The 13,226-nt window shown below is 32.5% G+C and overlaps 1 protein-coding gene across 1 annotated transcript; it reads left to right on the forward strand.

Moving 5' to 3' along the window:
• Positions 1-2,762: 2,762 nt before the first annotated feature.
• LOC105792744 (ATP-dependent DNA helicase Q-like 2) lies at positions 2,763-12,445 on the forward strand. Its single transcript, XM_012621495.2, has 20 exons — positions 2,763-3,381; positions 3,490-3,710; positions 3,846-3,992; positions 4,103-4,318; positions 4,906-5,010; positions 5,122-5,226; positions 5,320-5,442; positions 6,008-6,096; positions 6,810-6,846; positions 6,924-6,957; positions 7,383-7,435; positions 7,506-7,583; positions 7,669-7,734; positions 8,357-8,423; positions 8,497-8,550; positions 9,516-9,623; positions 10,266-10,330; positions 10,988-11,066; positions 11,165-11,382; positions 11,914-12,445. The coding sequence occupies exons 1-20, from the start codon at positions 3,318-3,320 to the stop codon at positions 12,118-12,120; spliced, it is 2,136 nt and encodes a 711-aa protein (XP_012476949.1). The 5' UTR covers positions 2,763-3,317; the 3' UTR covers positions 12,121-12,445.
• Positions 12,446-13,226: the final 781 nt, after the last annotated feature.

Here is a 13,226-nt window from a genome sequence, read left to right on the forward strand (position 1 = left end):
TATGAAAATAAATATTTTAAAAATTTAATGTGATTTAATGCAAATAAATTGCGACAATGAAACAATACTTTTTGAAATTTATTATTATTTAGGCTTCACTTTTTTTATCTAATAATAAAATTTAAAAGAAATCTAATATGTAATACAGCAAAGTATCTCAGTAGGCAAAATTTAAATAACTCCACTTAAATAAGATTCCTTCTTTATGTTAAAACTTTACTATTATATATATTATATGATTCAGTATAATTACCATAAGCTATTAAATGTGCGTCAAATAAGGTTTTTTTATAGGTATGTTAATAAAATTAAATTAATATAAACATAAATGTTAAAAGTCAATATATTAGGCGATTAACATTGAAATAAATAATTATAATGATCACCAATTGTAATATTATTTAATGTTTTCGTAAATTTAACTCATTAGAAGAAAGCAATTAATAAATTATATTATATTAAATTTACAATAATAATGTTTAAATTATTAAATTTAGATTTACTTCACAGTGATATAAATGAAAATAAAATACTATGTTTAAAAATAAGTTTAAACAAAAAAAATTCAATATATTAATCAAATTCAATCTCCGATAATCAAAGCCTCAGCCCAACTCAAGTAGTTTTCATGTTTATTTATATTGTTTTATATATATATGAAAAAATTAAAGGGTAATACCGAAGCTTTTATTATTAAAAGAAAATAAAATAGTCCAACGCTACAATCAATAAAGTAAAGACTGTTTCGGCTATTGGGTATTCCACCAAAATCTCCTCCAATCTTATCAGCAAAAAGCCAGGAGAGTGTGGCTTGCCATATAACACAACATTAGCCACAGGTCAGTAACATCAAACGATAGATTATCAAAGGGGGTCAATCCATCGTCTATCTTCCTCTACTGCCGCTAATATAAAAAATTAAAGATGCTATACTATAATATAAATATTAAAAGAAATACTCTTGTAGGTATATGAGTTTTGAGTTTATTATTGTGATGGTTTATTTCTCCTCAGTTTGAGGGAGATTTATACATGATGGTTTGAATTTTTATACTTTTTATAGAGGATAGCTGTACATTTAGGTTGGACATTGCGTAATCATGCAACGTGTGATCACATTCAACCATTGTTCCTTTATTGGCTGAATAGGCTCTTTTAAGGGGTAAACTACACCATGGTCACTTTTGTTTACCTTAGGTTACATTTTAGTCACTTATATTTGAAATGTTACGTTTTTGTCACTTGTGTTATCATGTTGTAACATTTTAGTCACTGAGCTATTAATTGTCACTAACGGTGTAACGGTAAGTTGATGTGGCACATTAAATCATCATTTCAAACAATAATTTTAGGGTAAATTATACAATCGATCCCCATATTTTTTTATTTTGAGCAATTTAATTTTTTTATGTTCTTTAATTTTTTTATTTTCCATTATCTTATGTTTCTCCCTCTATTTTCTTACCTTTTCCATTTCTTTTAACATATCAAGAAGTCGAATTGGCAGTGAAGAAATAAGTAGGAAGTCAAAAACCATCATTGCCTATAACCAAAACCCATAAACCCATACCATGCTGTTTTCTTCACTGCCAATTCGATTTCTTGATATGTTGAAAGAAATGGAGAAGGTAGGAAAATAGAGGGAGAAGCAGAAGATAATGGAAAATAATGAAAAAAAAAGAAAGTTAAAAGAACATAAAAAAAATTAAATTGCTCAAAATGAAAAAAATATGAGGACCAATTGTATAATTTAACCTAATTTTTTTGTTTGAAATGATGATTTAATGCGCCACATTAGCTTACCGTTATACCGTTAACGACAATTAATGGCTCAATGACTAAAATGTTACAACACGATAACATAAGTGACTAAAATGTAACATTTCAAACATAAGTGACTAAAACGTAACCTGAAGTAAACAAAAGTGACCATGAGTGTAATTTACCCCTCTTTTAAATGGTGGTACTTGCTCTAGTTGTTTCTTGAATAATGAATTTTCTCGAGGTAAATTTATGTTTTGCTGCTCCTCTCTCGGAACTAAAGCTCTTCTCGTTTACGTAACGTCCTCTCAAGTCTCTATCAGGTCACTCTTACTTCAAGTCCTACAATACAAGACAAAATAGCTAAGTTAATAAAAGAAAAACTAATTTCAAATAAATAGCAAAAATAAAAATGTCGTATCCGTAATTTTTGAATTCATTATTTATCCCAACTAATATGCAAAATTTTACAACTAAATCAATTTAACATCGAAACCTCCTTGACAACGGTGACTAACAACTTGACTGCGCCTTAGCGTGTATGCTCCAGGGCTTAGAATGATGCAATTAAATATATAAATACGTGCTGTATTTACAATTATATAGGTCAAATTTTATAATTACATATTGAAAATATTCTAAGAATCGTACCAAAAAGAGGTTTATCTAAATTGAATTAACAATAAATATTAATGCTGAGCTAATTCCAGGCAGCTCCTACTCTATTGGTCATATTACGGCTAAATGCGAAAATTGAAGTTTGGACTAAATTTCATAAATAACAAAATTTCGAAATTAACAATAAGATTAATTAATGTCAATGGTTGCGACTAATCTAAAATTAAAGATTTTTACCAATTAATTAATAATTAATCTAATTAATATCTTTTAATTCATAGTAGTCCACTTATTTTTCCACCTGATAAAATTACACCCAGCTTCATCTACCTAAAGCTCTTTGTAAAATTTTGGCCCATCGAGCTTGAATGTCGTGACATTACAGGTCTATTGTCATGACTTAACAGCTAATTTAATAAAACTTCTGAGACTAAGGTTGAATGTGGCGACATTGTTGCACTTTGCTGTCAACTTCCATCTTCGGACTATTATCTCGGATGTTGCGATTTTGTAAGCCAATGTTGCCACTTAGGGACCAGTAAGCTTGGTCTTGTTGATGTTGGTTGAAAATTCGTTGTTCTTTCTAGTTCAGTGACGATTTTCAGGTTGTCGAGTCACACACCATCTGTTTGTCTTTATTCCCATTTGATATATCTCACAGGGGATGGCTTTTGCTTTTGTTACTGTTTCGGGAACCTCAACATTTAGGGATATTAACTTACGTTAATTGAAGTTGCTGCCCTAGAAATGCCAAGTGCTCACTTTTCGTTATTGTCTAGTTTAAATATATAAATTAAGAAAACTAGTTCTCCATCTAAAGACCCGATTTCTGGTCATATATCCCCTACACAAGCACCACCCAACCAAGGGGACAGGGAAAGCTAAAGGCCCAGGGCAAAGTTCATTTTATTTATTTATTTATTTTCTCCATAAAAAAAATGGAAGCAGACGAGATAGCAGAGGAGCTGCAAAACATTGAGTTTGAGATTCATGATGTTGAAGGTGATATAATTTATCAATTTTCATGATTAAATTATTTTATATACCTTTGTTTGTGGAATTATATGGATGAGCGTGTTGCTCAATTGAGTAATTTCAATAATGCTTTAGAACAAATACGGGAGTTAATTGAGAAGCAAGAGAAGTTGTACGAGAGACGATCGGAACTGCAAGTTTTATTGGAAACATGCCCTATAGATGTCAAAGATGGTTCCGCTCCGACCAATGTACAAGCGGAAGATTGGTCAAGGTCATTTGACTGGGATTCTCAAGCCGAAGATATTAGGTTCAATGTTTTCGGCATATCTTCGTATCGTCCAAATCAACGAGAGGTAGGTTGCTTGATTCCATTATGTTTGATCACCCCTTTTATCGTTCTTTTTCTTTTGGGACATAATAATAGTGTGTAGGTTTTTTCTGAAAATAAGAATGTGATTTAGTTATTAATTAAAATAATGGTTTTGTAGATCATAAATGCAGTGATGAGTGGAAGAGATGTTCTGGTGATAATGGCTGCAGGTGGTGGCAAAAGCCTTTGCTACCAGCTCCCTGCCATACTTCGTCAAGGAATTGCTCTTGTTGTTAGTCCTTTGCTCTCTTTAATACAGGATCAGGTCATTCTTTTTCCTTCTTTTAGTTATTATGAATATCTGATACTACATTATTTGGGTTTTCTTTTTCTTTCCCTTCAAAATATTGACTGCAAGTATTAATAACGATTCAGGTAATGGGTTTGGTTGCCTCAGGCATTCCAGCACGTATGCTCACATCCACCACAAGTAAGGAAGATGAGAAGTTCATATACAAGGCCCTCGAGAAAGGTGAAGAAGGCCTAAAATTATTATATGTCACACCTGAGAAAGTATCCAAAAGCAAGAGATTTATGTCTAAGCTTGAAAAATGCCATCATGCTGGTCGCCTCTCTCTTATTTCCATCGATGTTAGTCTTCCTTTTCTCTACATCTTCTTTTCTTGTCATTTTGATGTGTATATCTTTGCTCCTTTTGCTTATTTTAATTTCTTATTCTTTTTAAACATTCCATATCTTTTAAGCATGCATGGTTCCTTTTTACCAATATTGTTATGATTTTAGTTTTAAATATTTTATGCCGTGAGGGCTACTAAAATTGGTTGTTTACTAGTTTCTTCTGGATTCATACCTTTTATCTTTTATATAAGAATAGGAAGTAGCTGGAGGTTATGAAATGAACTAATACGAACATTTTACTATGCCTGAATTTTTATATGTTAAAATGCATTACACAATCTAGGTTTGATACATATACTTTGTACATGTTCTTCTTTCAAAACATGTTGGACTATTGTTTATACATGGTAAACATAATTATTTGATAGAAAGCTGCAAGTGTCAAGCAACTCCAACATTATGAATCCTCAGGCTAGACTGTTGATAACAATATGCATGCATGCATGTATGCATCATTATTATTTTGTGTAGGTGATTTGTGTTATTAAATTTAATAGTTTGCATGACCCAATGTTACTTTTATGTTGGTTATTTTGCAGGAGGCTCATTGTTGTAGTCAGTGGGGTCATGATTTTCGCCCTGACTACAAAAATCTTGGCATACTAAAAACTCAGTTTCCAAATGTTCCTGTAGTGGCTTTAACAGTATGTAGTTCCTTGCCCCTTAACATTCTCACGCATTTGTATATTTGCTGTTTGCATAGCTGCAGTTTTTTGGCTAAATATATGACCTTACTTTTTAAACATATTTTGCAGGCAACTGCTACAATGAAAGTCCAAAATGATCTGATTGAGATGCTGCATATTCCAAAATGCGTAAAGTTTGTCAGCACTGTCAACCGGCCAAATCTTTTTTATATGGTAATTGACACAATTATTAGTAATGGCCATTTCGTTGTTAAGAGTTTCTGTAGGAACTATGTTATTAGATAAAGGAATTTTCTTAAATTGCAGGTCCGAGAGAAGTCATCTGTTGGAAAGATTGTTGTTGATGAAATAGCTAAATATATAAAGGAATCCTATCCAAATAAGGAATCCGGCATAGTTTATTGCTTTTCCAGAAAGGAATGTGAGCAGGTATGAGCTTTTTTACACCGGAGGTGCCTCATACAACCCCGTACCCGTAAAAGAACATTTCATGTCTTGAAATGTTTGCCATTGCTGTCCTCTATCAAGGGGCATCATAATTGGAGGTTGTTTGTTGACTTGATTATTGTTTACAGTTGATAGTTCTATACTCCTAGGAAGAGAAGTTATGCACTTAGTTTAGTTCCAAGTCCACATTATGGAGAGATGCATAGAAGTACTAACCTTTATGTTGTTAATAAATGCTCTCAGCATCATGCCATACCATCATATTCACCAATATATTATTCATGATCATTTACTACCTGTTAGCATGTTATTTGCCTTGTCATATTGCATCCTCGGGCATCTTAAGCATCCATTTTAATAAAGTCTTTTATAATGTCTGGACTATGTTCAGATGTTCTAGCTGTGTTGCAAGTTAAAACAGTAAATTGATCTGTTGGTTGTCAAGTTATTAAATCTTGCTTATAGGGTATCAGTATCTAATTTCTAGATTTATAGTGAGTACATGGGTATGTATTATATATTCTTTTCACTCTACGAAGAGCTGTAGGTTGCAAGTGAGTTATGTGAGAGGGGAATATCTGCTGATTATTACCATGCTGACATGGATGTAAATGCTCGTGAGAAAGTTCACATGCGGTAATCTCAACTGTCCTAACTTCTAATAGTGATCCTTTATGCTCAAACTATCTCATGCTCAGAGTGAACTTTTTTTTTTCTTACCTTACTAGATTTGCACCTCATACTTGGAAGTGACTATTCACTGCAGTATGAATTATATAATTCGTCTTTTCTATATTTTTTTTTAATTAAAAGGTGTGACACATTTGGGATTACGTAATTGGTTTATGTTTGATCCACTGGGTGTATAAATAAATTATCATAGGATGACACATTATTTCTAAAACTAGAAGTAGTCAGGTGGTAGAAATTATATTTTAATAACTTTATTTAGGTTTAATTAAATTTTAATTAAAAATATTATTCCAGTCATCAAATGTGAAGATCCTGAAATGGCTGAGTATTCTTCACCTTTTTCCCTAGAGGTCATGCTCTCTTCCTCCAGCTACATTGCAGAACATATCAATAACTTCAAACCAAGCCTGCTAGAAATTGATTGAATTTAGGTACTTGTAACTAAACTTAAAAAATACCAATTATACCATGAAGCCTACTATGTAGAAAAGAAGTACCAATGAATGTAAAATAACCAAAGAATCTTAATTAGCCTAAACAATGTAAAGATTACAATCGGACCCATAAAATATAAAGTAAAATCCTAGAAAACTTAAATTTCAAAACTATCATATTTTTATTTTCCGTCAGCCTCTTACTCGTGTTTCATGATGTAGATGGAGCAAAAACAAATTGCAGGTCATCGTTGGTACAGTAAGTTTACCATCAGCCCTTTTTAGATATCTTGTCGGTTCTCTGTTTTCAGTTGTTATACCTTCACTTTTATGCAGGTTGCATTTGGAATGGGAATCAACAAACCTGATGGTAAGTATGATTAGGGAAAAAGATACTACTTACTGGAGAAAGGAAGTTGTATTGTATTAGGCATTCTAATGTGCATTGATATGGTCATATAGCCTGCAGAAGTTAGCTTTTATAGTTTATACGTGTACTCCTTATATGGCAATTACCTTTTTAGTTTTCTGGCAATCCCCCTGCTGAAGTATCCCCAGTTATATATCTTGGCAGTCTCCATATTTTATAGATGAAGTTGGTAGCCATATACTTTGGAAGATAAACTAGTAGGCACTTAGAAAAGCATTTGTTGTCATTCCTTTTTCTTATTTTCCTATTCTCTCTAATTTCTAGCCAGCAAGCTTCCTACTAGGTGTATGCTACTCAATATAATTGTTACCTGTTTCTGTTATATCTAACACTTGTTTACTGTTTGATACTGTAACTGCTTGTAGTCCGGTTTGTCATCCATCATAGCTTGAGTAAATCAATGGAAACATATTACCAGGTTTTTGGCCTTCCCTTTGTAAACTTTTTCCTTCATACATTCTCTTTTTCACTAACTTACTTTGCTACAGGAAAGTGGCCGAGCTGGAAGAGATGGACTCCCCTCTGAGTGTTTACTCTTTTTCAGGTCGGCTGACATGCCTAGACAGGTAACTTTTTGGCTTCTTTTTGTTATTAAAGAAAGCTGTCATGTTTGCTTCAGACTTGTATTAATTGTGATCTTTGTTTTAACAGAGCACCATGGTCTTCCATGAAAACTCTGGATTGCAGAACCTTTATGACATGGTACAATATTGTCAGGTATAATCATCTGTCTTTTAACTCTGCCGTGTATATATATATACACATTAGGGAGTTTGTCTGCCAGAATGAGTTTAATAATCAGACAATTGATTTAGTTTTACTCTTTGCACCTTATTTGTTGCTTACTTACTGCTGGTTAATTTTTAACCTTTAGCTATCTGTGATAGAATGGGGAGAAGTAAAATGAAACAAAGACCCTTTTAAGATGAAAAGTACAAATGTAGGATTTTTTTTCTTCTTAAAAGTTGGTTCAATGACTGCTACAAATCCTTATGCTTTGTAGACGTTAGAAGAGGGAAGAGACAGCAATATTACAATCTCTTTCACACAAACCCTTATGCTTAGGATGGAAAAGATAGCAATATTACAATTTCTCATACATTAAATTTGGTAACTCCTACTATAAATCCTTACGCTTTTAGGGTTTAGAAGAACCGCTGGTTAATTTCTATCATTGGGTTCTTTGGCTGGTACTTTCAGTACCATTAGTTGTTCCCCAGTTTTTGTTTAAGAATCGGTACTTATTGCATTTGGATTTGATTATGTTACTAGTGTCTGCATGTGCTAGATCCTTTATTTCAAGAGAGCTACAAAGCATTACATTTTCTTCTTTTTGTAGTCTAAAAGACAATGTCGCCGAAGTGCCTTTTTCCGGCATTTTGCTGAGCCATTACAAGAGTGCAATGGTAATTTTCTTTTACTTTGTATTACTTTTACGCCAATTTTGGTCAATATAATCATAATTTCGTATTATGTTAGGGATGTGTGACAACTGTGCATTCTCAAGTGAGATTAAGGAAGTGGATGCTTCAGGTATGTTTATTTGACTTCTATTCATTCAAGTTATTTTGTCGTATCTAAATTTTATCTTTCAAGTAATATTCTCTTCACCTTTCTTTTCAACTCAATTATATGTAAGACACCTTCTGTTTTTCTTGCTCGGCCATCTCATTTTGCTTTTCTTCTCTTCCTTTAATTACATTTTGTTGCTAAACTTTCATTCTGTGGTGTGAGGTATTTGTATTCCCTACACAAGTCAAAATTTATGTCTTGCCTATATTATTACAGGGTGAAAAGCAAACACATTTTATTGAGCAAAATAAGGTGTTTTTTTACTTAGTTTTGTTCTAGAAGAAGACTGTCTTTATATTAGCTTCTTGAACAGAGTGTTGATTTCCTATACTTTTCTAGTCCAGGAGTTGGGCTACTGATGTTATTATAATTCCCTAGTTTTGTTCTAGAAGAAGACTGTCTTTATATTAGCTTCTTGAACAGAGTGTTGATTTCCAATACTTTTCTAGTCCAGGAGTTGGGCTACTGATGCTATTATAATTCCTTAGTTAGCCAGACACACAGCGATATAGTTTAAAATGGAATTGAACTTTTCATTTGACAAAATTTAATGGAAATGAGACGCGGTCTCTTTACAGATGTCAATTATCATTTGATTTTAATTTTAGGTGCTTGGATTTTTCTCTTTCTTCTACAGCTGCCCCCCTTTCCCCTCCTCTTTTTATTATAGATATGTTTTGCTTGGTAAAGAAATAAACAAAGAATAGGGGGAAGTGAAAAAGCCTGGGAAAATCTCACCTAGGGTTTCATTTGCAATCACACCTAAGACATTTGGTTCAAACACCCTCAGAAAGGTGCTGAAAGTGTTCCATATGTTCAACTCAGTTTGTAAAATATTTGTTGTGTTGGGGATTATATGTTGCATTTTTTATTTGGTTTGGAAAAATAAAATGGTATTTTGCTTCATATGATCTTTTTTTTTGCAGGTCATTCAAAACTTTTGATTTCTCTGGTGCGTGAGATGCAAGAGAAAGATCAAAGAGTGACGATGTTGCAATTGGTGGATAGAGTGAAAAATAAGCAAAAGCAACTAGGTTCATCCATCTCTTCTTATACTACATCTAATAAGTAGGGTTAGGATAAATCTATATGCCATTGTAGATGTCAATATATACTTGCATTTCTATTGTATAATTCTACACTGCTTTGAAGTTTTTTGTTTTCTATCTAGTAAGGTGTAAGAGGAGCAAAAGGATGATTTTTCTATATGTGAGTGGAGGGCATAACATTCAATGGGGTGAAGTATAAACATGAAATTATAACCTCTAGATGGTGGTGGGCATGTATTCCTGTTGGTTGGTGCATGAAAATAATGCCACTCTTAAGAAACACATATCTTGTATTTCGTGTTTAATAAAAACTCAGAAAGCATGACTTGTTTGTGGCTATTCATATGGGCAATTATGCCTCCCAAGAGTACCCTCAAAATTAGTTGAGCTAAGAATATTTAATCACGTGGGCTTTGCTATTGGAACTCCTTATTGGTAGTGTTTGGGATGTATATCTAATGTCATATTCAACATGTGAGCTACATAAATCTGCTTTTCTCTATGAAAGATAAATATCATATTTCTTTTGTTCTCTTTCATTCGTTATCATTATGGCAACCTAAGTTCTTGACTGTTCCCATTTGTTGTAGCAACATAATTATATCCATTGTTTTATGAATTTACCAGATTTTGAACTAAAGAGGGAAGAGATGGAACAGCTTGTAGTACAGCTTATACTAGATCGTGTTTTGGTAAGAATCACTTCTTTTGTGGACCATGAATCTAGCGTAACTTGTGATTATGCATTTAATCTGACTGCACTATATAAACTTGATTAGTTATATATAGAAAATACTTCACTGCTGAAATGGTTCACTTCTATGAGTTAAATGCTCGAGGTGTGCTGAATTACATTAAGAAATCATGTGCTATATGACTTAAATGTAAACTACTGTACCTTTGAATTTGTGCAAAATGAATGGTGTAAAAGTAGGTGGTTATTTCAGTAACTGGAGTTCATCAAGGCTTAAAACCCTCAAGAGGGTATTTAAAGGACTAGTTACTTCAGTAGAAGTTATAGTGCTCCCTATAATTGGAAATATTCGGGCATACACCCGTGTGCTTCATTTTTATCTAATTTCTAGTATGAAACGGCACATCTTCATGTTCTAGTTATTGGGAGAATAAGGAATAAGACAAGAACATATATTAAACAAACGCATTGTTACTAGGAAGAAAACCTTCTGATTGCCACCATGATTAATAGTTATTGATCAGATAGTTCTAGATGTAGGGGATTTTTCCATTAGGGTGCTGCAGTGATTCTGGATGTTAAGATTTTGCTTTTAAATGTAATGTTATGATCTTCGTCTGTTTTCACTTCTCTATGCCGCTTTTCAATCATGCAGAAGGAAGAATTTCAGCATACAGCCTATGCTACAAATTCTTATGTTACAGTAGGACCAAGAGCAAACCAAGTTATGCTAGGTGTGTGATCTGTTCTATAATACATGCTATTTATTTTCTGGTTAAGATATTGAAAGTATGTTGGGGTTGGCATGGTTGATTTACATTTGAGCATTCAGGGAAAAAAATCATTAAGATGGATGTCACTAGCACATCGAAGGATGTGGATGGTTATAGGAAATCCAGTAAACATGGTGTCACATTGGGATTGGAGTTCAAGCTAGACAAGCTGAGGAAGGAACTCGCTTCTCATGACAAGGGAATATTCCCTCATTCTGTGTTGTCAGGCCAACAGATCAGTAGCATAAGTGCCCATTTACCAAATTCAATTGAAGAGGCAAGTCCAATACTTTCTCAACTCTTTTCTTGTGTATTTATCCTATGCTTAACAATTGGTAGGACAAAACTCTTGTTTGCCACCATGCAAAGGAACTTTACCGCTCATCCTTGTGTTCCCTCTATTATAAGGACCGGATCAGATTAGTCCTAATTTAACCTCCGGTTCTATTAAAAAGAATCAAATAAGGCCAAACTATAATAGAGTTAACATTTACTGTTTAAAAAACGACATGAAAATTATTTTTTCATTCAGTTTAACTCCAAATAAAAGATTTCATTTTACAGAACCGTAAAAGCTTTCAAAATATTAAATTTGTTAAACAGTAAAAGTTAACTCTGTTAAAATTTGGCTTTATTTTATTCATTTTAATAGAACTAGGATTAAATTGATCTGGTTCCTATAATAGAGTAACCTGCCAAATATTTTCACCATTCTCATTCTATTATTTTTGTGTCTCAAGAGAAAGAGAATACATAACTCGAATGTTTGCACACGTGTTTATATATATATACATATTGTTTCTTGCAGTTGGAAAAGATTATTGGAAAGTTGAAGACAGAGAAGTATGGGGGGAGAATTCTTGAAGAAGTAAAAAAGTATGGTAATGCAGAGCATCCAAATAATGAGGTGTTGAATGAAGAAGAAAGCAGTGAAATAAGACCTCCTAGAAAGAAGCTGAAGAAGGCCAACAAACAAGTTATCATGGTTGACAGCAGTAATGATGAATCTGATTGATATTTTCCTTATGCTTCTTTCCACACTACCCCTAAACCTACATTTATCCTTGGGCTACACCATAGTTTTCCAGGCATTTCAGGGCTGTTACCAAACATTTTGGAACTTGAATTTTCTACTGATCGAAGGGAATATAGCTAAGCTTTTGCTAATTGGAACTCCTCATAGATTTGTTCATGTCATGTCATTTACTATGTTATCTTCTCCTTTGTGATTAACTTTTTACCAGAGACAATACTTCTGGTTTTTCTTCAATGTAAAAGAAACAGAAACAGAGATATTTAAAGAAAAAAGAAATTAAAACATCCTTTTTCCCTTATATAAATTATATTTGTTGTATGTAACTTGTAAATTTTGGCTAACATATCATTCAACATGTGATTGATTTGTACATATTTTATAATTTTGTTCAATAATGTCTAACATATATATATTTGTAAAGAGACAGATTGACTTCACTCATTCTGTAACTTTTTTGTTTGATATGATATTTAATGTGTGTTTCGTATGCTTGATTTCTATCACTTTTTTTTAAAAGAAATTTATGTTGAAATATAACTCATCATTTATCAAAAATTCCTTCTTTAACGAATCTTGACAATGATTTTAGCCTCATTATCCTAGGGCTCCTTGTATTCATCCTTGAGTTCAATCCACTTCCCCTAATAAGATATCCTCAGGCAAATATGCTGCAAAGCAAAAGTACCAGAAATAGGTAGAATACCATATATGTACACACATGCATACACAATTACAACAATCATAATCTGGACCTTCCTTTGCCACATGCCCTGCAAATATAGATGCATACATTTTCCACTCATTATTATATCATTATCATTGTTTCGAAAATTAAGGTTAACATTATGCTTTCCTAACTAACATTTGTTGACATTATAATCAATTATCCAGATTAAATGGCACAATTGCATTTTTAGTGTTTCTTATAAAATAATAATTCAATTCAAGTTTTAAGCCCTTTCTAGATGACAGAAAATTAATAATTTAATTTAAACTATTTTAACACAATTTTAATTTTAACCCGTAATTTTTAAAATTTTATCTCAATCTCAAATTTTAGAACAACTAAACTATGGTATATTTTA

This window comes from Gossypium raimondii, chromosome 8, assembly GCF_025698545.1.
Source record: "Gossypium raimondii isolate GPD5lz chromosome 8, ASM2569854v1, whole genome shotgun sequence".
Classification (NCBI taxonomy): Eukaryota; Viridiplantae; Streptophyta; class Magnoliopsida; order Malvales; family Malvaceae; genus Gossypium; species Gossypium raimondii.